The sequence below is a fragment of the Bufo bufo genome, chromosome 5 (assembly GCF_905171765.1).
Source record: "Bufo bufo chromosome 5, aBufBuf1.1, whole genome shotgun sequence".
In the NCBI taxonomy this organism is placed as follows: Eukaryota; Metazoa; Chordata; class Amphibia; order Anura; family Bufonidae; genus Bufo; species Bufo bufo.
Genome location: NC_053393.1, coordinates 110275171 through 110299501, shown reverse-complemented (window position 1 = coordinate 110299501; position 24331 = coordinate 110275171). Strand labels below are relative to the sequence as shown.

The following is a 24331-nucleotide window of genomic DNA, read 5'->3' as shown; positions in this document are numbered from 1 at the left end:
ACGCTTTAGGGCCCCTAGAATGCCAGGGCAGTATAAATACCCCACATGTGACCCCATTTCGGAAAGAAGACACCCCCAGGTATTTCGTGAGGGGCATATTGAGTCCATGAAAGATTGAAATTTTTGTCCCAAGTTAGCGGAAAGGGAGACTTTGTGAGAAAAAAATAAATAAAATCAATTTCCGCTAACTTGTGCCAAAAAAAAAAAAATTCTATGAACTCGCCATGCCCCTCATTGAATACCTTGGGGTGTCTTCTTTCCAAAATGGGGTCACATGTGGGGTATTTATACTGCCCTGGCATTCTAGGGGCCCTAAAGCGTGAGAAGAAGTCTGGGATCCAAATGTCTAAAAATGCCCTCATAAAAGGAATGTGGGCCCCTTTGCGCATCTAGGCTGCAAAAAAGTGTCACACATCTGGTATCGCCGTACTCAGGAGAAGTTGGGGAATGTGTTTTGGGGTGTCATTTTACATATACCCATGCTGGGTGAGAGAAATATCTTGGCAAAAGACAACTTTTCCCATTTTTTTTATACAAAGTTGGCATTTGACCAAGATATTTATCTCACCCAGCATGGGTATATGTAAAATGACACCCCAAAACACATTCCCCAACTTCTCCTGAATACGGCGATACCACATGTGTGGCACTTTTTTGCAGCCTAGGTGGGCAAAGGGGCCCACATTCCAAAGAGCACCTTTCGGATTTCACAGGTCATTTACCTACTTACAACACATTAGGGCCCCTGGAAAATGCCAGGGCAGTATAACTACCCCACAAGTGACCCCATTTTGGAAAGAAGACACCCCAAGGTACTCCGTGAGGGGCATGGCAAGTTCCTAGAATTTTTTATTTTTTGTCACAAGTTAGTGGAAAATGATGAGTTATTTTTTTTTTTTTTTTTTTTTTCCTTACAAAGTCTCATATTCCACTAACTTGTGACAAAAAATAAAAACTTCAAAGAACTTACTATGCCCATCAGCGAATACCTTGGGGTGTCTTCTTTCCAAAATGGGGTCACTTGTGGGGTAGTTATACTGCCCTGGCATTCTAGGGGCCCAAATGTGTGGTAAGGAGTTTGAAATCAAATTCTGTAAAAAATGACCAGTGAAATCCGAAAGGTGCTCTTTGGAATGTGGGCCCCTATGCCCACCTAGGCTGCAAAAAAGTGTCACACATGTGGTATCTCCGTATTCAGGAGAAGTTGGGGAATGTGTTTTGGGGTGTCATTTTACATATACCCATGCTGGGTGAGATAAATATCTTGGTCAAATGCCAACTTTGTATAAAAAAAATGGGAAAAGTTGTCTTTTGCCAAGATATTTCTCTCACCCAGCATGGGTATATGTAAAATGACACCCCAAAACACATTCACCAACTTCTCCTGAATACGGAGATACCACATGTGTGGCACTTTTTTGCAGCCTAGGTGGGCAAAGGGGCCCACATTCCAAAGAGCACCTTTCGGATTTCACTGGTCATGTTTTACAGAATTTGATTTCAAACTCCTTACCACACATTTGGGCCCCTAGAATGCCAGGGCAGTATAACTACCCTACAAGTGACCCCATTTTGGAAAGAAGACACCCCAAGGTATTCGCTGATGGGCATAGTGAGTTCATGGAAGTATTTATTTTTTGTCACAAGTTAGTGGAATATGAGACTTTAAGAAAAAAATAAATAAAAAAAAAATCATCATTTTCCACTAACTTGTGACAAAAAATAAAAAATTCTAGGAACTCGCCATGCCCCTCACGGAATACCTTGGGGTGTCTTCTTTCCAAAATAGGGTCACTTGTGGGGTAGTTATACTGCCCTGGCATTCTAGGGGCCCAAATGTGTGGTAAGGAGTTTGAAATCAAATTCTGTAAAAAATGACCAGTGAAATCCGAAAGGTGCTCTTTGGAATATGGGCCCCTTTGCCCACCTAGGCTGCAAAAAAGTGTCACACATCTGGTATCTCCGTATTCAGGAGAAGTTGGGGAATGTGTTTTGGGGTGTCATTTTACATATACCCATGCTGGGTGAGAGAAATATCTTGGCAAAAGACAACTTTTCCCATTTTTTTATACAAAGTTGGCATTTGACCAAGATATTTATCTCACCCAGCATGGGTATATGTAAAATGACACCCCAAAACACATTCCCCAACTTCTCCTGAATACGGAGATACCAGATGTGTGACACTTTTTTGAAGCCTAGGTGGGCAAAGGGGCCCATATTCCAAAGAGCACCTTTCGGATTTCACTGGTCATTTTTTACAGAATTTGATTTCAAACTCCTTACCACACATTTGGGCCCCTAGAATGCCAGGGCAGTATAACTACCCCACAAGTGACCCCATTTTGGAAAGAAGACACCCCAAGGTATTCGCTGATGGGCATAGTGAGTTCATGGAAGTTTTTATTTTTTGTCACAAGTTAGTGGAATATGAGACTTTGTAAGAAAAAAAAAAAAATCATTTTCCGCTAACTTGTGACAAAAAATAAAAAGTTCTATGAACTCACTATGCCCATCAGCGAATACCTTAGGGTGTCTACTTTCCGAAATGGGGTCATTTGTGGGGTGTTTGTACTGTCTGGCCATTGTAGAACCTCAGGAAACATGACAGGTGCTCAGAAAGTCAGAGCTGCTTCAAAAAGCGGAAATTCACATTTTTGTACCATAGTTTGTAAACGCTATAACTTTTACCCAAACCATTTTTTTTTTACCCAAACATTTTTTTTTTATCAAATACATGTAGAACAATAAATTTAGAGCAAAATTTATATATGGATGTCGTTCTTTTTGCAAAATTTTACAACTGAAAGTGAAAAATGTCATTTTTTTGCAAAAAAAATCGTTAAATTTCGATTAATAACAAAAAAAGTAAAAATGTCAGCAGCAATGAAATACCACCAAATGAAAGCTCTATTAGTGAGAAGAAAAGGAGGTAAAATTCATTTGGGTGGTAAGTTGCATGACCGAGCAATAAACGGTGAAAGTAGTGTAGGTCAGAAGTGTAAAAAGTGGCCTGGTCTTTCAGGGTGTTTAAGCACTGGGGGCTGAGGTGGTTAAGATACCGTTGCACTTCTTCCTGGTTCGGAAAGGCCGTTTTTAATGGGTTGTTGACTTTGACACTCTGCATTTCATCTGAAAGTTCTTTTTCCTCAGTGAATACAGAGGAGAAAAAAAATATTTAATATATTTGCTTTCTCCTAATTAACGTATTTTTCGCCCTATAAGACGCACCGTATTTAGTTTTTAGAGCAGGACAATAAGAAAAAATCTTTTTTATTAGACCTCAGGTCAGACCAGCAATCAGACCCCCAATGTTATTCAGACCTCAGATCACAGCTCCAATCACATCCCCAATGTTAATAAGACACCAATAAGACCCCCAGTCTCAAATCAGCCCTCCCATGCCTCATTTGATCAGCCCCCAGTCTCATATTAGCCCCCATTGCCTCTTGATCAGCCCCCATTGCCTCAGATGACAAAATAAAAAACCCACTTACCTCTCCTGCTCCAGGACGCCGCCGCTCCTCATCTACATCGCGATCCTCTTAATCCTGCTATCGGCTGTGCTTTGATCCTGCGCGCACAGCGTGAGGTCACAGAGCGCCCTCACTCTGTGCGCAGCCTTGACAGTCGAGGACCAGGAAGCTGTGAGTACAGATCCTTCACCGCTTCCCAGTCCTCCGATACTAATGAGCGATTCCATAATGGAAGCGCTCATTAGTATTCACCCCATAAGACGCAGGGGGGGGGGACGACTGCGTCTTATGGGGCAAAAAATATGGTACACCTTTTTACTATTTATATAATTGATGAACATTTTATGGTTAGTTTTACTCTCTTTGCAAAGGGGATAATATTGGAAGCAATAATTCTTTATGAACCTTGTAGAATTTATATACATTGTTTGAATATATTATAATGGAAAGCTTTATAATAGACATAACATTGCTGTATGTGCTTGTATAGCATTTAAATCACTCCGGGGTTTTAGTTTTTTTTTGTTTAGTTTTTTTCATATATTTCTAACTCACAATAATATTTCATTAAAAAAAAGCTGTAAAGTGTGTGTATTTGTATTCAGCCCCGAGTCAATACTTTGTAGGACCACCTTTCACTATAATTACAGCTGCAAGTCTTTTGGGGTATGTATTTACCACCTTTGCACATCTAGAGGCTGACATTTTTTCCCATTCTCCTTTGCAAAATAGCTCCAGCTCAGTCGAATTCGATGGAGAGCAGCTGTGAACATCAATTTTCAACTCTTGCCACAGATTCTCAATGGGATTTGTCTAGGCTTTGACTGGACCATTCTAACAAATAAATATGCTTTTCTCTAAACCATTCCATTGTAATTAACCTTTAATACAGATACAGGAGGCGGGTGCGGCAGAATCACATAGCCGGCACCCGACCTCTGACAGGGAGCTGCGATCAGCGGCAGTTAACCCCTCAGGTGCCGCACCCACCTCCTGTATCTGTAAGAGGACCTTTCATCGGTCCATACTTTATTAACTGAGTAGCAGGACATGTAGAGCGGTGCCCAGGGATCTACTTGCACTAATATATCTGGGCGCCACTCCGTTCGCCCCTGCTGTGGCCCCCATTACCATCTCCCGCGCTGTATGCTAATTACTACTATCGGAACACCAGGGAGGAGACATCAGCTTCTCTCCCTGGGCGTTCCTTCTCCCTGGCTGTAGCGCTGTCCAATCGCAGCTCAGAGCGTCACAGCCAGGGAGAAGGTGAGTTGTTTTTGTTTTTTTCTCCCTGGCTGTGACGCTCTGCGCAGTGATTGCACAGCGCTACAGCCAGAAAGAAGGAACGCCCAGGGAGAGAAGCTGATGTCTCCTTCCTGGTGTTTTCCGATAGTAGTAATTAGCATACAGCGCGGGAGACAGTAACGGGGGCCAGAGCGGCGCCCAGGAATAATAAATGCAGGGAGATCCCTGGGCGCTGCTCTACATGTCCTGCTACTTGGTTAATAAAGTCCGGACCCATGAAAGGTCCTCTGGTTAATTATCATTGGTGGCCACAGTCTCTCCCATCCTCCGCCCACTCTCTTCATTGGTGGAGTGGCTGGCCGGCATCACATTTGGAAGAAATGAACGCTCTCCTTCCTTCCCGGCCGCCCGTTGCGTGTGATGTGCGCATCGGGAGCGCGTGCGCCAGGCGACTTCGGTCCTCTGTATTGCCGCGGCCCGGCAAACAATCTTCCAGGGTCCGGTCCTGTGCCTGGTGGTTGGGGACCGCTGCTCTTCTACATAGCTTATGGCAGACTGCAAACTGGACTTCTTATGGCTTGCTTTAAAAAAAATGGCTTTCTTCTTGCCACTCTGCCACAAAGGCCAGATTTGTAGAATACACAACTAATCTGTGGACAGATTCTCCCACCTGAGCTGTGACCATGGGCCTCTTGGCTGCTTCTCTAATTTGTACTCTCCTTGCTTGGGCTGTCAGTTTAGGTGGATGGTCATGTCTTAGTGGGTTTCCAGTTGTCATACGCCTTTCATTTTTCGGATGATGGATTGAACAGTGCTCCGTGAGATGTTCAGAGCTTGGGAATTTTTTTTATAACTTAATCCTGCTTTACACTTTTCCACAACCTTTATCCCTGACCTGTCTGGTGTGCTCCTTGGTTTTCATTAAGCTGTTTGATCACTAATGTTCTCTAACAAACCTCTGAGGCCTACACTGAACAGCTGTAATTATACTAAGAATAAATAACACAGGTGGATTCTATTTATGAATTAGTTGACTTCTCAAGGCAAATGGTCACAGTGGGTTTTATTTAGGGCTATCAGTACAGGGGGCTGAATACAAATGAACTCCACACTTTTCAGATTTTTATTTATTAAAAATTTTGGAAACTATATATCATTTTCTTTTCACTTCACACATACTTGCTATTCTGTGTTGGTCTATCACATAAAATCCAATAAAATACATTTACGTTTGTGGCTGTAACATGAAAAAAAATTCGGAAAGTTCAAGGGGTATGAATACTTTCTCAAGGCTTAGTAGGTAAGAATATGCAGTGATTAGCTGCATTTATATAAACCGCCTTTTTTACACTTCCGGTCTGTATCATCTGTCTAATCTCCAGTGTAGTTCTATGAGATTTAGCTTCACACTGGTTTCTCTACCACCTCCATTTAAAAGCTGACGGGGAGAGAGAGATGAAAGGGCAGTGAGGCTCCAGCTGTATCACATAGGAAAACATGGAGACACCGCAGTGTGAGGGTATAGCATCTGTGTGTCCCTAATCTGAGCAGGGTGGTGATACTCCACCCCTTATCAGTCTCTGCAAAGCCAGGCATGATGGAAAATGTAGCATGTATTAGGAAAACCAGATATGAGATGAGAAGGATTCAGGATGTCAACCAACAAATTATACATCAAATGAAATGGGTATACACAAGGCATGCACAAGTGTCTCTATCTTACTTTTTAATAATGGACTATCCTGCACTATATGGGCAAAGAAAAAAAATATCTTGGAGTGCTATGAGTTCTTCTAAGGCTGGATCTGGATCCGGGGCTTCTGCCTCTCCTTCCTGAGTAGCCTTGCTTCCCCAGAACTCACCTGGCTGTCAGCTTCTAAGCCTATAGGTGGGTTCTCTGTTGGCCTCAATAAGTTCAGTAATTACCTGCTATGTGAATCTACTATATGAAGGATTCCTATTGGTTTTAATAATTCAGTTGCATCCATATTAGTGTAGTAATCTGGAACACTAGAGGGTGGTGATGGGAGGAGCCTTTACATTTCTCTGCATCCTGTCCCAAGAAGGTCTAGATTGCAAACTCCAGTCAGGCTTTCATGAGGGATTCCTGGAAATACAATTACCAGTAAGTGTAATTCCTCCTTTCCGTGAATTATATTTTATAGCATATATACAGGATAATTCATAAGTATCAGTTATGTGGGAAACTTTCACCCATTATGACATTGTGAACTAACTATACAGACATGTAGAGCGGCGCCCGGGGATCTCACTGCACTTACTATTATCCCCAGGCGCCGCTCCGTTCTCCCGCTATGCCCTCCAGTATCTTCGGTCACAAAGTTATGGTAGGTGGAGTCTGCCCTTGTTCTGCTGTAGCGCTGGCCAATCGCATTACAGAGCTCACAGCCTGGGAGAAACTAACCTCCCAGGCTGTGAGCTCTGCAATGCGATTGGCCAGCGCTACAGCAGAACAAGGGCAGACTCCGCCTACCATAACTTAGTGACTGAAATCTCCGCCTACCATAACTTTGTGACCGAAGATACCGGAGGGCATAGCGGGAGACCGAGCGACGCCCAGGGATAATAGTAAGTGCAGTGAGATCCCCGGGCGCCGCTCTCCATGTCTGTATACTTAGTTCACAATGTCATAATGGGTGAAAGGTCCTCTTTAAAAAGGCTCCCACAAGAAGGACATCTCTATTAAACCAGGCATCGCTACTAAACCTGGTAAGATTGATTTTGCTGATTAAAACGATACCTGGATGGTAAAAATCCATTTTGCCATTCCATTAAAAACATTTTTCTTTTATATATAAATTGGGGATCGGTGCACTAAGGGACAGGCCCATGCACCTCAGCGTTTCTGGAAACTCCCCCTTCCTTACTTCCCTTGACTAACTGGGTCAGGCATGAGTGTCCTCTTGCCTGACCCTGTATTAACACGCTGGCGCCATGCACCACAACTTAAGATGAACAGATGTTTATTGCGCATGTGGCCCAATTGTGGTTAGGGCCCACCCCTATATGCACTGAAACCTTAATTTACATATAGAAAGTTACTGTTTTCACTGGAATTGTTTAACAGAGTTTCTCCATTCAGATATTATTTAATCAGCAGAGTCAACCCTACCAGGCAGTATGCCTGATTTAATAGGGTTGGTCTTGCTGACAGGGCCTCTTTACCTTACTATATGGTAATATGTAGTGATTTTCTTTGGTCTACTCAGTTTGTAGATATATTATGTGTGTGTCTTCCTTTAAGGCTACATTCACACGACCGTATGTGTTTTGCGGTCCGCAAATTGCGGATCCGCAAAACACGGATACCGGCCGCGTGAATGTAGCCGCCCCTATGATAGAAATGCCTATTCTTGTCCGCGAATGCGGACAAGAATAGGACATGCTCTATCTTTTTTGCGGGGCCGCGGAACGGATCTACGGATGCGGACAGCACATTGTGTGCTGTCCACATCTTTTGCGGCCCCATTGAAATGAATGGGTCCGCACCCGTTCCGCAAAATTGCGGAACGGATGCGGAGCCAAAAATACGGTCGTGTGAATGCACCCTTATGCAGCTGTTTCTTGCCTCCTTAAGTATGATGTATATGACTGTTTAGTCTACCAGCACAGTGAGCAGGTTACACTCTTACCCGTCTTTCTTTTTTTTCCTAGATCTGTCACAATTGAAAAATGTAGAAACAGCACAATTGTCCTAGGACCAGTGCAAACTGTCCTTCATGTTCAGATGTGTGACCATGTAAAAGTTATCAGTGTTTGTCAGCGATTGTCACTTTTGTCTACCACAAGCTGTACTTTCCATATACTTACTCCTACAAGGCCTCTTTTATTCTCTGGTAACCAGTGTGTTGTATTTGCACCCTTTCACACTCATTATTCAATGTTAGAAGATCACATGGGACAGACTGGTTTAGCCACTTTGCCTAATTATTGGGACAGACCACATCTGCTGTCTACAGAGAATGACGACCAGGTATGGAAGCTCATGTCACCTCGAGAGTTTTGTTCATTTGTTATTCCATTTGAAATGGAAGGGGACACAACTGAGATTCCAGGAGGCCTTCCACCTGTGTTCCAGAAATCAATGGATCAGAGACAGCAGAAAATACAAATGTGGCAAAAAGCTGTCAAGGAAGCAAAAATAACTAGGTAAGTGTGCTTTGTTTTTGGTACAATTTCTTATAATTTTTTTTGCAAAATGATATTCCTTTGAAGACTTTATGAAGAAAAAAGTCAAGGGCCTACATGCCCAAATGCAACAAAGCAATGTATAATAATGATAATGTGACTTAATTACTTTATGCATATTAAAGGGAACCGGTCACCTCCAACAAACATCCCAAGCCGGCAGCAGTACCTGAGAGTAGCCAGCAGCATGTTTGTAACGATCATTTTCTTCCTGCAGGCAGATGAAGCAAAAGCTGTAAAAACTTTCTTTAATCCCCTGCCGGCGCGCTTCTCTAGTCAGGCTTGAAGTCGCGGAGGCAGCGGCCTCCTTGCTTCAAGTCACGGTAACCACGCCCCCTTCCCTGCCCCTTCGCTGTGATTGACAGCGCTTATGCACGACAGTTCGGCCGGCTGTCAGTCACGGCGAAGGGGCAGGGAAGGGGGCGTGGTTACCGTGACTTGAAGCAAGGAGGCCGCTGCCTCCGCGACTTCAAGCCTGACTAGAGAAGCGCGCCGGCAGGGGATTAAAGAACGTTTTTACAGCTTTTGCTTCATCTGCCTGCAGGAAGTAAATGATCGTTACAAACCTGCTGCTGGCTACTCTCAGGTACTGCTGCCGGCTTGGGATGTTTGTTGGAGGTGACCGGTTCCCTTTAAGTTGGAAAAGTGAGTGATAGTAATCCAAAAAGAAGGATGCAAAGTGAATATATTTAATTTGAAGGCCTGGGAGCATTTTTAATGATTGCATTTTACTTATTTTAAACTACAAATCATTTTTTAATTTGGTCTTTATTAAAAATGTCCTTCCATTTCTGAGATACAGGAGTTAAAGGGTTTCTGCAGTTTTTTAAACTGATGATCTATCCCCTGCTGCGGGGCTTAGTGGGTGGGCAGGACTTCTGTTACGGCGCTCACCACAGGAACTTTTTTAAATATTTTAATAGTTTGGACTTTTCAGACGTGGCGATATGTAATATGTTTATTTATTGTTTATATATTTTATATGAAAAATTGGGTATGGGGTGATTTATACGTAACATTTTGGTGTTTTTTTTACTTTTTTTTTCTGTTTTTTTTATTACTTTTTATTTAATAACTATTTCCCCCCTTAGGGGCTAGAACCTGGGATCTTTTCATCCCTTGTCCTATTCACCCTGATAGAGCTCTATTAGGGTGAATAGGACTTTACACTGTCCCTGCTGCCCTGTGCATAGTACACACAGCAGCAGCGAGATTACCATGGCAGCCAGGGCTTCAGTGGCGTCCTGGCTGCCATGGTAACCAATCGGAGCCCCAGGATTACACTGCTAGGGCTCCAAACAGAAGCTGCCACTGCCACCAATGAGGAGGAGGGGAGAGGGGACCCTGTGGCCACTGCCACCAATGATTTTAATACTGGAGGGGGGGTGCACTGCGTCACCAATGATAATTAACCTTTAGTACAAATACAGGAGGCGGTGCGGCAGAATCACTTAGGCGGCACCCGACCTCTGACAGGGAGCTGCGATCAGCGGCAGTTAACCCCTCAGGTGCCGCACTCACCTCCTGTATCTGTTAGAGGACCTTTCATGGGTCTATACTTAACTAAGTAGCAGGACATGTAGAGCAAATAATAGTAAGTGCAGGGAGATCCCTAGGCGTCGCTCTACATGTCCTGCTACTTAGTTAATAAAGTCTGGACCCATGAATGGTCCTCTGGTTAATTATCATTGGTGGCCACAGTCCCTCCGCCCACTCTTTCTCCATTGGTGGCAGTGGCTGGCCGGCATCAGAATTAACCCTATTAAACTGGCTAACATTAGCGATGTGCTAATGTCAGCAGACCCTAACTAGCCTTTTCTTATGCTTATGGATGATTCCATTACTGCACAATTTTAACTTTTATTATATGCTAATTAGCCTCTAGGAGCAGGGGGGGCGTTGCACCTGCTCCTAAAGGCTCCGTTCGTCCACCTCTTTCAACGTCCATGTAAACTTGATTGACTGGACCAGGCCAGTGTTGGTCTCCTTCTGCCGGCGAAATCTCACGCCTGCGTCGTCCTATTCAGTATTCGGCGCTGAATATGTCACTGCTATTATTGGTAGAACATTTTTTGTATGAAATATTTATTTTTCTAATGCACCCTTGATCATAGGTGCTATCAGTTGGAATAAAGCGCTGGCCAATCAGGCAAATACTTACCACATAGGAGGATCCAGCGACGTCACAGATCTCTTCTCCGCGATGCCGGCTGTCTGTGACATATTCAGCGCAGGCGCAGTGAGGAAGCCGGCGGCCGAGCGTCCTTCACTCACTGCGCCTGCGCCGAATACTGAACGGGGCGACGCAGGAGCGAGATTTCGCCGGCAGGAGGAGACCAACGCTGGCCTGGCCCTGTCAATCAAGTTTACATGGGCGTTGAAAGAGGTGGGCGAACTGAGCCTTTAGGAGCAGGTGGAACGCCCCCCCTGCTCCTAGAGGCTAATTAGCATATAATAAAAGTTAAAATTGTGCAGTAGGGGCACATCCATAAGCATAAGAATAGGCTAGTTGGGGTCTGCTGACATTAGCATATCGCTAAAGTCAGCCAGTTTAATAGGGTTAATTCTGGTGGCAGAAACCCTTTAGTAAAGGATCTTACCAGAAGTACCAGATGTGGAACTGCCGTTCTTCCTAAGATACTACGAGTGATCCAGGCGAGGAAGGGTTGTTTTGTGGGTGTCTTGAGCTTATCCCACAAAACACCTCCCTGGTGAAGTGATTCCTACAATTTTTATTACAGTGATTTTAATACGTTTAACATTTTATTACATTTCAGGTGGTAACACTTCTCTTTTTATAATACACACTATACATAGTCATATTGATATCACTAGTGTCGTCCCCACCTTGTGGGTTGACACCTACACCGTGGCTCTTTTTTCTTCTTTTTTTCCCCTGATACTGTGTTCAGGTATGTAGTAGTGCACTCTACATATACAGCCAGCACCGGCAGACTTCTCCGCTCTTGATTCATCTCTCTCTTCCCTTACCTCATTATTGTCCTTCCTTCCTCTGGCGTCCTGCAGTTACTCTCTGACCTTCTTGGCTTCTTTCCAAGAAGCTCTGTGACTAACGTTCTCTCTTTTTCCCCCTCACTGTAAGTGTATTACCAGTGTAATACACTTACTGCCTGCTTGCCTGTGAGATCCAGGGGGCTGGATCTCACAGGCTGTCACGGAAGGCAGCCACGATGCCTAAGGAAGGCATCGGGCTGCCTTCCCTTCCATCGGGTCCCTATCACAGCAGTGCGGGGACCCAATGGTCACCCCGCTCCCGTCAGAATCCCGCACGTGCCGCGGTCACCAATGCCAGCGCATACAGCCGGGGTCTGACTATCAGTGACTGCCGGACTCCTGCCGCTGATCAGTTAAAGAGCCATTAATTCCATAGCGCTGTACATATGAAAAGGGGTATACATACATAATACAGACAATTACACTAGCATGAACAAGACGAGTTAGGCTACTTTCACACTAGCGTTTTTGCTCGATCCAGGAGGGTCCGTCATGAACCCCACTGAGAGTCAATATATAAATTCGCTATCACCATATCTACTCACAGAATAAAATTATCAAATCCTATATACCACATGAGGAACTCCATAAATAATAAAAATAAAACACTGACAGAATTGCCATTTTTGCCCACCTCACTTCCACAACAAATGGTATACAAAGTGATCAAAAAGACATATGTACCCCACAATACCAATAAAAACTACAGCTCGTTCCGCAAAATACAAACCCTCACAAAGCTACGTTGCTAAAAAAAAATTAAATGTTAGGGCTCCTAAAAAAATTTCAGCACATTTATATGTTAGAAAATCCTGATGCCGCTCCTTCTCTTCTGGATGCTGCCGTGCCCCCAAACAGCGGTTCACAACCACATATATGGTATTGTCGTATTCATGAAAAAATGCATAACAAGTTGTGGAGTGCATTTTCAACTGTTAGCCCTTGTGAAAACGAATTTGGTCCAAACTGGCTGTTGCTGGAAGGGGTTAAAAAAAATAAAGTTTTTTGTTTTGAAGGGAATCACAGCATTAGCCTCTTTTGTTGTTACATTTGTGACTACTCACTAAAATTGAATACATATTATTGGATGGAAAGGACTAGTTTGCTATTTGTTTACTCTGCTCCATATGTTTTGTTGGTAGCACTTCTGACGGTGATTGGGAAGAAGAGAATTCCTTAAAGGGGTTGTGTCACTTCAGCAAGTAGCATTTATTTTGTAGAGGAAATTTATACAAGCCACTTACTAATTTATTGTTATTATCCATATTGGTTCCTTTGCTGGCTCGATTCATTTTTCCATTACATTATACGCTGCTTGTTACCATGGTTACGACCACCCTGCAATCCATCAGTGGAAGTCGTACTTGCACACTTTAGGAAAAAACGCTGGCATATGTGTGGTCCCGGCTAACAGAGGCCAGCGATTTTTCCTATAGTGTGCAAGCACTACCATCACTGCTGGATTGCAGGGTGGTAGTAAACGTGGAAACGAGCAGTATATAATGTGATGGAAAAAATGTATCCAGCCAGCAAAGGAAGCAATATGGATAACAGAGGTCGCAATAATGCCTGCACAAGCGTCATAGACGCCTGTTCAGGCCATTTTAGTCCCTGGAAAAAGACTCGTATTTTTATGCATGGTCTAGTTAGGAGCGCTGTATCAGAAGCTGCCAGGTCCGGCACACATGAAGCCCCGCTGTCTCCCGAGAAGCCCTGCCCTTCACGGACATCTCTCTCACCAGAAGCAGCTCCAGAGTCTGGACTAAACACTACATTGTGGTTACAGGACCTGTGGTGATGTCACAGTCATGTGATCAGACATTTGTGTGGGAGGAGTTAGGGGAACACAGGCTCCGTGTAGGACTGTGCTGGTGGAGAATGCAGAGGCACTTTCATGTATGGAAGGTGTGTATAAAGCAGGCCTATGTCAGTGTAACCAGTCTATTGTACATTTTTGTGTGTGCAATGTGTATATAGTAAACTATCTGTGTAATGGGCATGTGGTAGAGCTGTGAAATATGTATATAGTAGTGTCAGGTGGGCGCTGTGTATGGAGGCAGTGGTCTTATGTTTAGTGTATGATGTTTTATATAAATGTAAAATTGTCTACATTTAATTCTGCATGGGAGACAAGCAATGGTTTCCCTGCAGAAATATCAGCCTCATAACGTTATATGGGCCTTATGCATTATATATATGAATTACCGCAAAATTCGTACTCCTCCTCGGCTAAAAATACTCATCAAAATTTTTAAGAGGAGTATTTTTACTCTTCTGGAAAAAAAATTGTGCGATCTCTGCTAGATAATAACAGTACATTAGTAAGTGGCTTGTATTAACTTCTGCATAATAAATGCTTTTTGCTGATGTGACATAACCCCCTTTAAATTTAATCTGTCACCAGTTTTATGCTGTTACGTTGTAACAGCTCCAGGGCATGCCAATGAGTCCTGATATTCATGAGCATCTTACTTTCTCTGACCCCTGCTAGTGATCGACGTTTTTTCTAACTGAAATAGCAGCGGGGGGGGGGCGGAGAAAGTCAGGAGCTCATGAATATTCAGAACTCATCAGCATACATTAGAGCTGTGCAATACGAGATTTTCGCAAAACGGTCAATTTAAGGGCATCTTTGTGCAGATTTAAAAACTGTCTAACCTGTTGCTTGTGCACTTGGCAGCTGAAGGCATCGGTGTTTGGTTCGAATTTCGATGAGAAAAATTTTGTTTTAATATTTGCAAATGAGCCTCTAGGACCAAGAGGCTACACTTTCACTGTAACTGCCATGCCCTCTCCGCTTCAATTCCATCAGATCTCAGGAGGAATCATATAAATAGTTGTCCGAGGAAGAGGAAAAGATGGGATCATTAAAAAAGGAAGATTCAAATCCCTTTTTTAGTAAAATTGTGATAGACTGCTCTGCTGCTTTTCTCTCTCTCAACTCCATCTAATAGTATAAGCCTTTATAATATATTTTAAAAAGTGCTTTTATAGATTATTTTCTTTTGTGCCTTTTATTATTTTTATTTATTTATTTTATTTAAATTTTTTTACAGGGAGCAGCGAAAGCAATTCCAGAAGCTTGTTGAACAAAAATTCAATGAGTGGCTCGTTAAGACTAGAAATCGACATCAGTTGGATAGCCTTGTACCATCAACAGACTGCACAAAGCAAGTTGCTGGATAGTGAAAACATTTGATCATAAATGAAACTTCAGTTAGTAAGTGAAGTGCTTTTTTTATCACTCATGTTAAAGGGATTCTGTCATGAGATTTTAGCCCTATAAGCTATACATATGCCCATGTCCGTACTAATAACATGAATCCTAAACTGGCCTTATTAAACCTGCTTGTTGCTCTATTAGCACCAAAAAATGTTTTTTATAACCGGTCAACCTAAGGTGCCCAAGGGGACGTCAGTTAATACAGGGTGCCCGGCCGTCTGGTGCCCAGCGCCTTCTTCCCAGTCTTAATCGCCGCCCTCCTCACCTCACGAAGCAGCTGCCAGGAGTCCGTGTAAAATATACAAATCAATAGGAAAATTTTCTTTACTGATTTTTAAAAAAAAAAATTTAATTCTAATTCCCAAAAGTTAAAGGGGTTGTCCGGGTTTAAAAAAAAAAAAATCAAATAGCACTGTAAATCTAACGGTCAGCAATATATAACTAATCTAAGCAAGTTTTAGGCAAAAAAATATATATTTCCTAATTTCCCTGGTTCTCTTCTGGCCTCTGTTTACCTGCAGTAACAACAATCTGAGGTTGTCCTCATGGATATTTGTTCCCATCCCCCTGCTCTGCAAAGGGAGTTAATAATAGTGCTGCCCTGAGTGACATGTCTGACTGCTAGGATACTCAGCAGCTTGTTGTATGTGTAGGACTACAAGTCCCAGTTGTACATTGACAATGCTGATACACACAGGATCTTCCCCCTACCTGCTGTGCAATGTTCTGCAGAACTCCTCCAATCTGTCAGCTCTGTGTCTGCAGGATGAGGACGGAAGATCCTGTGTCTGTTCACTGCCTGCAGCTACTCAGCAAAGCCTTCAGCCCTGAGTCTGTACTGCAGAAGGGGTTAAAGTTTCCTGAATAATCCCGGAAGAGGGCAGACTGCAATGCAGGGGGGCGTGGCCAGCACAGTGATGTCTCGTGTACAGACGCAGACCTGCTCTCTCAGGCTTGTGTACGAGACATCATCAAAGCAGGGAGAGAAGCTGACATCACAGGTCATGTGACCCTCAGTGAAATATGAGAAAGAAGCCACTGCAGATAAAGGAAGTGCATTGTAAAGCCCTTACATTTGCTTAGTTAGAAACATACAAAGAACACAAAAAAAAACCTAAGCATAGAAAAAAATTAAAAATGGCACTGCAATTTTTAAAAAACTTTTGATATCACAAAGCGACATATTAAAAGTTTTGATCAATGTTTTAGGCACTGAAACCCCTGCCTATCTTTAGAATGATGAGAGAGAAACGCTCACACTCTGCAGGAGATAAAAATCGAGATGTCAATCTTGTTTCCATCTCCTGCAGTAAGAAGAGAGCTTGTTCTACATATGGTATGTGAGCATTTCCCTTTCCTCGCTCTAGTGATCAGCAAAGTTCTCAGCACTCAGACCCCCACCGACCCAAAGTTTTGCTTTTTCACTATCATAAATATCAGAAGGTTTCCTGAAGTACAGTGCCAGTTTAAGGCTAGTTTCACATTAATACTTAGGATCTGGCAGGCTGTTCCGGTAGCCGTTTTCTTCTGGCCGATTGTCGGCCTATTTGCCAGGTTGCGGCCGGACCTCACTATTTTTGAATATTGTATTTCATTTTCCTTTGTTGGCACCAGAGAAATGAGTCCTTGGTTTATATTTATATTTCCATCCTTGTCATTTATATCCTAGATTCCATAAGTGAGCTGTCTACTTTTATTTTATTCTGTACGGTCCCCATTATAGTTAAAGGGGCCAGACAGCGACTTTTACATTTGTACTCCTTTTCAGTTAAAATCATTTTTCTATTTGTTCTTCATTAAAAGTATTGAACCGTTTTCCCTGCACAGCTTTCAGTTTCCCAAGTAGCTGGTTCTGAATTTCCTCTCTGCTCCATCAGGCAGGGAGCTGACGGGCTCCTGACCTTTGACCTTATAAACACTCATTAAAGCTCAATTCTTATCTTACTGATAAAACTGTGGCTTAAATAAGTATTTATTACCTTTTAGTAATTTATAGATAAGGGTTATTAGATGATGGCACAAAATGAAAGTGAAAGTACCATTCACACAGCTAAAAAAAACTGTTAACCCTTTGTGATAGGGTTAATAAAGACCAATTGAAAAAATTATTTGTATTCCAAAATGGGTAATATGAAATCATAAAAAATTGCCCCGAGGATCTACATAGCCTTTAAGCTTTTGGCAATGCCGGAATGCAGAGAGAGCTTCTTAAATCCTAAGCGTTAGTGTGAAAGTAGCCTAAGGGGTTCTATAGAATAGATTTTTCCCAGTCGTCTCCACAATGGCACTCTTGAGTTGGCCTGGCCCTGTCAGGAACAGGAAAAACATGGAGAAGTTAAATTCCCCAACCCGCCTCCCATCTTTAGTGTTTTTCGTATCTGTGTGTGGGACAGATGTGCAGTGAAGAAGGTCTTTGAGCCCAGGTTGTAACCAGGGGGATACGGCAGGGTAAGCTGGTAAAGTTAGCATTTCACTGCTGCTTCATTATAGACCTGCTAAGTTCTGCGATACCCAGCAGGGTTAAACCTTCCTTACCCCATCATAAGTGGCGAGAGTGGTGGATTGCCAGAGATGCCTGCAGATGAGGAGAAGCGGTGAAACCATTTCTGGACAGACCGTGGACATCACTCTGATCCGATGGATATATGTATGCTTTGTAGGAGAACTTATATTGCTTTCCCTCTATGTTTTAGATGGGAAAGGAACCTGGAGTTAAAGTCAAAACCGCCACTTATTCAAAATGTGCTATTTGTAGTAAGAAATTGGATGCTGCTAGCAAAAAAAAAATTGTCAGGGATGTACTCAAAGTGGTTCAAGATGAGACAACTACGTTTATGAACGATATTAAAACGATGGTGAAAGAGGCCATTCAATCAGCAATGTCAAACTTCTCTACATCTTTATCTTCTAAAAAAAAATCCAGAGAAGTAATAGATTCGGATTCTAATGATTCATCATACTCAGGAAAATTTAAGGATTTGGCGGAAGGTGAACAAGAAAACTGTTCAACAGATGAAGAAGAGAGAATTTATTTTTTCCATAAGCCTCCCCAACTGCACTAAGCAGGAGGATACCCCGCCTCCAAGGGACCGGAAACAACGCGAACAATCATTTAAAAGCCTCCTCCCCTTTACCTTCTCCAGTTGTTTCCTGCCCCTTCGGGATGAAGTGGAGATTATAGCAGGGGTTCCCTCCTGCTTAGGAAGACGTCGCTCATCCTTTTTGGGTCCATCCGTTCCCCTGGCTAAATTGTCAGGAGGGCTGCAGCATGGCGCCGGGATCCGGGGCAAGATACAGGCCCTTCCGGCATCTAGGCATAAGTCCTGCGAATCGCAGGCAGCCCCGGGCAATACCGCGCCTCCATGCGGGGCAAGCTGGCATTACGAGACTCGGGGCCGGAGTCTCACAAGAATAGGTCGCGTGGGAGCGCTTGCGCGCCGTATCACGTGACGCGGAAGTACTAGATAAATGCCAGCTGGACAAAGAATGGCGTTCTTCATCACCTTGGAAGCATCTGTGTGTTGGAGCAGCCATTCCCCTGCCTGCTGACAAGTCCGCAGACCCTCCAAAGGCCCTAAGCCTGATAAGCCTCCTCCTGATGGATGCTTCTTTGTTTGCATTTTTCTTTTTTGTACACCATTGGGGTTTAATGGTGAAGGTTCCCACTTAATTTAATTACTCATAAGCTCTTCCTGAAGGGGTTATTTTTTTTATTGCAGCAAAAGTGGGGAACCTTCATAAAAAAAAAAAAGTGCTATCTGTAAAAAGCAGCTTGCCGCCCACATAAAGAAACCTCTTTGCCAGAGATGTACAGATAAGATTATGGCTGAAGAGACCCCATCTATAGTGGACAGCCTGAAATCTTTCATTAAAGAGGAAGTCAGCTCCGCCATTGAAGCTAAGATGGCTGTGATTCCTCAGAGACCCTCTACCTCCAGATCTAATCCTGATGCACCTCTCGATGTCTATTTTGACTTTGACGAAGGAGAAGTCTCCTCCGATTCTGACTCAGTTTCTTCAACTGATGAACTTGGTAGACCCCTGTGTTCCATTGAAGACACTGAATCTCTCCTAAAAACTATCAGGGCTACCATGAATATTGAGCAGTCAAGAGGCCTAGTCAATTCAGAACCTAATGTTTAAAGGTCTGGGGGATCGGAAAATACGTATATTCCCAGTCCATGGAAGCATAAAGAAATTTATTGCAGACGAATGGAAGGAACCTGAGAGAAGATCAGGAGTCTCTAGGGTATTCAAGCGAAAATCCCCTTTTAGTGATGCAGATTCTGTCCATTGGGCTAAAACTCCCAGGGTGGACGCCCCGGTAGCCAGAATATATAAGAAGTCCTCCCTCCCCTTTAAGGATGTAGGCCTGTTACAAGACTCTATGGGTAAAAATGAGTCTATTCTGAAGAAGTCTTCGTAAACATGTACCTCCATGTTAAGGCCCAGCCTTGCTGCTACCTACATCGCCAGAACCCTGTCTTTATGGCTATCTCAGTTAGAGGAACATTTACTTCCTGGAGAGGATATCCTGTCCTCCCTACCAGTGTTAAAGCAGGCTACAAATTTCTTATCAGATGCCTCGGCTGACTAACTCAAGCTTTCCGCCAGATCAGCAGCCCTGTCTAACTCTGCCAGAAGGTCAGTTTTGCTAAGGTCCTGGTCTGGGGACAACACCTCTAAAGACAAGCTATGTAGTATTCCCTGCGAGGTGGACAGGCTCTTCGGATCAGTACTAGATGACATCCTGGACAAGGCATCTGATAGAAAGAAAGGCTTCCCATCAGAATCCAGACTTTTTCAGCATCGCCACTCCTTTCGTACACAAAGAAAGGGCAGGCCTGACCAGAAAAGGAAAGAGAGCTCAGGCAGGGGTTTCAAAATCCCCCTGGGTTCTAGATCTAATACGTCACGGTTGTAGAATAGAATTTTCTTCTCCTCCACCCCCCCCCTCCCCCTCCAGAAAGGCTCCTATTAAACCGAAAATTAAAAGAAGAAAGGCAATTTCTTCTAGAATTCCAGATTCAGACTTTGTTAAAACAAGCTGTTGTTCCAGTACTATCGCATCAGAAAGGGAAAGGGTTCTACTCACCAGTCTTTTTAGTAAAAAAAAAAAAACGACTCTTACAGGGCCATTATAAACCTGAGAGATTTTAACAAACATGTCACATACAAAAAATGTAAAATGGAAACCGTAATATCAACAACCAGTCTGTTATTTCTGGACAGTTTCATGATAAGGATGCCTATTATCATGTTCCCATTCACAGAGATCATCAAAAATACCTGCGGTTTGCGATTTACCTAGAAAATCGCCTGACCCATCTACAATTTAAAGTCCTCCCTTTCAGTCTTTCATCTGCTCCCCGAATTTTTACAAAGATCATGGCAGAAGTATCTGGGTTTTTACATCAGCAATAGATCCTATTTATACCCTACTTAGACAATTTCCTGATTAGGGCTCATACATCAGAGTTTCTCCTCAGAAGGTTCCAGGTAGTCAGAGACGTCCTTCAGTCCCTAGGCTGGAAATTAAATCTGGAGAAGTCGGACTTGATCCCCACCAAAAAGATCTTCCTTGGGATCCTTCTAGATTCCCACCTCTCTCCCAGAACAGAAGATCTAGAATATATTAGCAAGAATCTCAGTTTTCCGGTCTCACCCAAGGGTGTCCTTCAGAGAAATTATGGTAGTCCTAGGTTTATTGACCTCAGCCATTCCAGTCAGGTGAGCGCAGTTCCACAGCAGAATGCTACAGGCTTTTCTCATTTCCACCTGGAACAAAAGTTGCTTATCCCTAGATAACAGCGTGTCTCTTCCTCCTCAGGTGAGAGCCTCTCTACAGTGGTGGCTACAACGGGAACATCTGAACCAAGGAGTTTAGTGGAGATCCTCAGACCCAATAGTGATAACAGATGTAAGCGGGTCAGGTTGGGGGGCTCACAGTGGAGATCAGCTAGTCCAGGGTGTTTGGAGTCAGGAGTTGTGTCCTCTATTCTCAAAATTCAAAGGAACTTCTAGCAGTATTCATAGCCTTGAAAGCGTTTTGTCCAGCCATCCATCACCGATGTGAAGATTCTGTCTGACAACAGAACAACTGTAGCCTATATAAACAAACAGGGCGGCACGAAAAGCAGAAAACTTTGTCAGACAGCGTTCCAGTTATTCTCCTGGGCCCAAAGCCACATAAACTCAATTTCAGCAGTCCATTTGAAGGGAAAAGAAAACGCTCTGGCAGATTTTCTGAGCAGAAAACCTCTAAAACCAGGAGAGTGGTCCTTGAACAAGAGGATATTTCAGTCAATATACAACAGCTGGGGAATCCCAATCCTGGCCTTCTTTGCAAGACAGCATACACCTATCAGCCTATAGCAGGGCATGGTGGGAGTTGTAGTTTTACAACAGCTGGAGGGCCGAAGGTTGAGCATCCCTGCTCCAGACAGATTCAGACTGACATACCTCCCCTCCATATTGATACAAGACAAACTCTTTGAAAAAGTGCAGTATTTCTTTTCTCTAAGAGCAGTCAAACATGTACCTCCAGTGGAACAGTTTGCCAGTATTCATCCCTTTTTATGGTGAAGAAACCAAATGGAGATTACTGTACAATAATAAACCTGAAATATTTAAACAAGTTAATGTCTTACAAGCCATTCAAGATGGATTCCATAAAAACCGCAATATCATTGATTTCAAGAAATGCAAATATGATTACAGTAGATCTAAAGGATTCATATTCCAATAAACGAAAAGCACTGGAAGATTTGCAATCGGGTCCGACAAGAAGATACTCAATTATCTATTTGTATGTCTCCCATTTCGAATTTCTTCTGCCTCACGTCTATTCACAAAGGTAATGGTGGTGGTGACAGTGCACCTGAGGCTTCAACTAATATCAATTGTCCCATATCTGGATGATCTCCTGATAATAGAGACAATGCACGCTCAATTTCAGGAACAGATAGAATTAGTCTAAAAGACACTGTTGAAACAAGGATGGATTGTAAATTGCCAGAAGTAAAGTCTAAAACCTACAAGTCAGGTAAAGTTTCTAGGAATCATATTGGACTTAGAATTCCAAAAAAACTTTCTTCCAGAGGAAAAAAAGAGAAACATGGCCTAGTAATACAATTTGTGCTCACAAGGAAAGTCACAATCAGACAGACAATAAAGTTATTGGGACATAAGACACTATCTATCCCAGTAGTCCATTACAACATCTAATATTACAAGAATGGAATATAAGTCTGTGCAAACTAGATCTGTCAATCAGGATTCCCAGCTAGGTAAAGTTATCCTTGATGTGGAAGAACATCTTAATTTTCAACAAGGGAATAGATATGATCTGAATAGGTTTCTGGATCCAAACTATGGATGCAAGTGCCCAAGGCTGGGAAGCCCATGTAGGCAATGTATCTTTCCAGGGATCTTAGAACAGAAAAATGACACCAGCCTCCTCAAATTTAAGAGAATTGATGGCAGTATGGAAAGCGATTAAAATCCGCAAACGTGTTTATGAAAGGTACCCGTCTAAAGATATATTCTAACAACAGAACCATGGTAGCATTTGTTCAACATCAAGGCGGTACTGTATGAGAGGAAAACGGCTACAAGAGACAGCGAACATGTAAAAAGAGAAGAAAATCAATTGGCAGACTACTTGAGCAGGAAAAAGATGATTAAGCTGGGGGAGTGGGCTTTATGTCAGGAAGCCCTCAATCAGATTATAAAGAAACGGGGTATACCAGAGAGAGACCTATTAGCATAAAAAGGAACAAGATGGAAAAATATTGTTCCTTTGTTAATTTTACGCCCTTCCTCCATTGGTTCTGCTGGCAATGTTGATTTAAAAGATCAGGGAAGAAAAAGCCAGGATATTTTTGGTGGCCCCATTCTGGCCAAAAGGGAGCTGGTTTTCCCTTCTGTTGGAAATGAGTGCAGGCAGAATATTTGAATTTCCTCTGACTCCAGATCTAATGACTCAAGGGCCGGTGTTGCATCCCAAATTGCTAAGGCTAATGGTGTGGATGTTGAATGTTTAATGCTGAATAAGAATAAGGGTCTTTCAGACAAAGTTATAAAAACGCTCATGGTGAGTAAAAAAGTGTCTACTAATAAAATGTACCTTAAAGTTTGGAAGGCATTTGTGGATTGCCATCAGACTTAATAAATAGATTATCAGAAGCCTACGGCTATTCTGAAATTTTTACTACCAGGTTTGAATATGGGATTAAGCCTAAGTGCAGATTGAGGCTCTCAGTGTCTTCTGTGATGTCAGGCTTTCAAAATTAATTGCTAGATTCCTAGTGGCATCATATAGAACAGGCATGCTCAACCTGCGGCCCTCCAGCTGTTGCAAAACTACAACTCCCAGCATGCCCGAACAGCATACAGCTATCAGCCTACAGCAGGGCATTGTGGGAGTTGTAGTTTTAAAACAGCTGGAGGGCTGCAGGTTGAGCATGCCTGATATAGAATAAGATTGAATTTATAACATGGTATCCCCGTGGCTTTGCTGTATCTCGCTTTCCCTGGCCTTGCTGCATTAAATGGGCTTGTGAATTAGTGAAGTTTAAACCGGAGTTTAAGGCAAGGAGCAAGCAATTAAGGTTTGATAGATTTTCCTTGTGTATTGTTGGCTTGATTCTAGCTAATTCTTCAACTACAGCAGACAGGGTCTAATTCTAACTCATATTTACTGTTTTCCTTCTTTACTGTTCATCCCCATTTAAACATGTGCTCCATGGACAATGCTACTAAGTGTGTGCAATGTATGCGTGCCTTGATGAGCCATTCGAGGGTGAATCCTTTTGCACTAGATGCAATCATGTTGCATGTTTGGAAGTCCAGATCTTGGATCTAAATAAGCAGCTTGAAATACTTAGGGGCGTTTCAGACCTGGAGAGAGGCTTAGACCTCACTGTGCAGGCACTGACTGGGGTCAGTGAAATAGAGGTGGGAGGAGGAGTGCAAGATCAGAACTATCAGGTCAGCAGTTGGGTTAATGTAGGAAGAAGGGGTAGATGGAAAAGTGCCAGGGAGGCTAGTCCTGAGCTGGAACGCCCTAGTAAATATGCCTGTTTGGCTGATATTAGCGATGAAAGCCCAGGGCCAGCAACACTCCAGCAGGGCGTTTCTCCTAGCAACCAGGAGGATGCTC

General features: G+C 43.0%; 1 protein-coding gene across 1 annotated transcript in view; it reads left to right on the top strand.

The window, feature by feature from the left end:
- The window catches only part of TBCCD1 (TBCC domain containing 1), a 139999-nt gene that overhangs the window by 96711 nt on the left and 18957 nt on the right, over window positions 1-24331 (top strand). The window contains exons 5-6 of the mRNA XM_040432835.1: window positions 8397-8891; window positions 15002-15165. Of these exons, the coding sequence (XP_040288769.1) occupies window positions 8397-8891; window positions 15002-15131 (625 nt within the window). The 3' untranslated portion in view covers window positions 15132-15165. The remainder of the gene's footprint in view (window positions 1-8396; window positions 8892-15001; window positions 15166-24331) is intronic.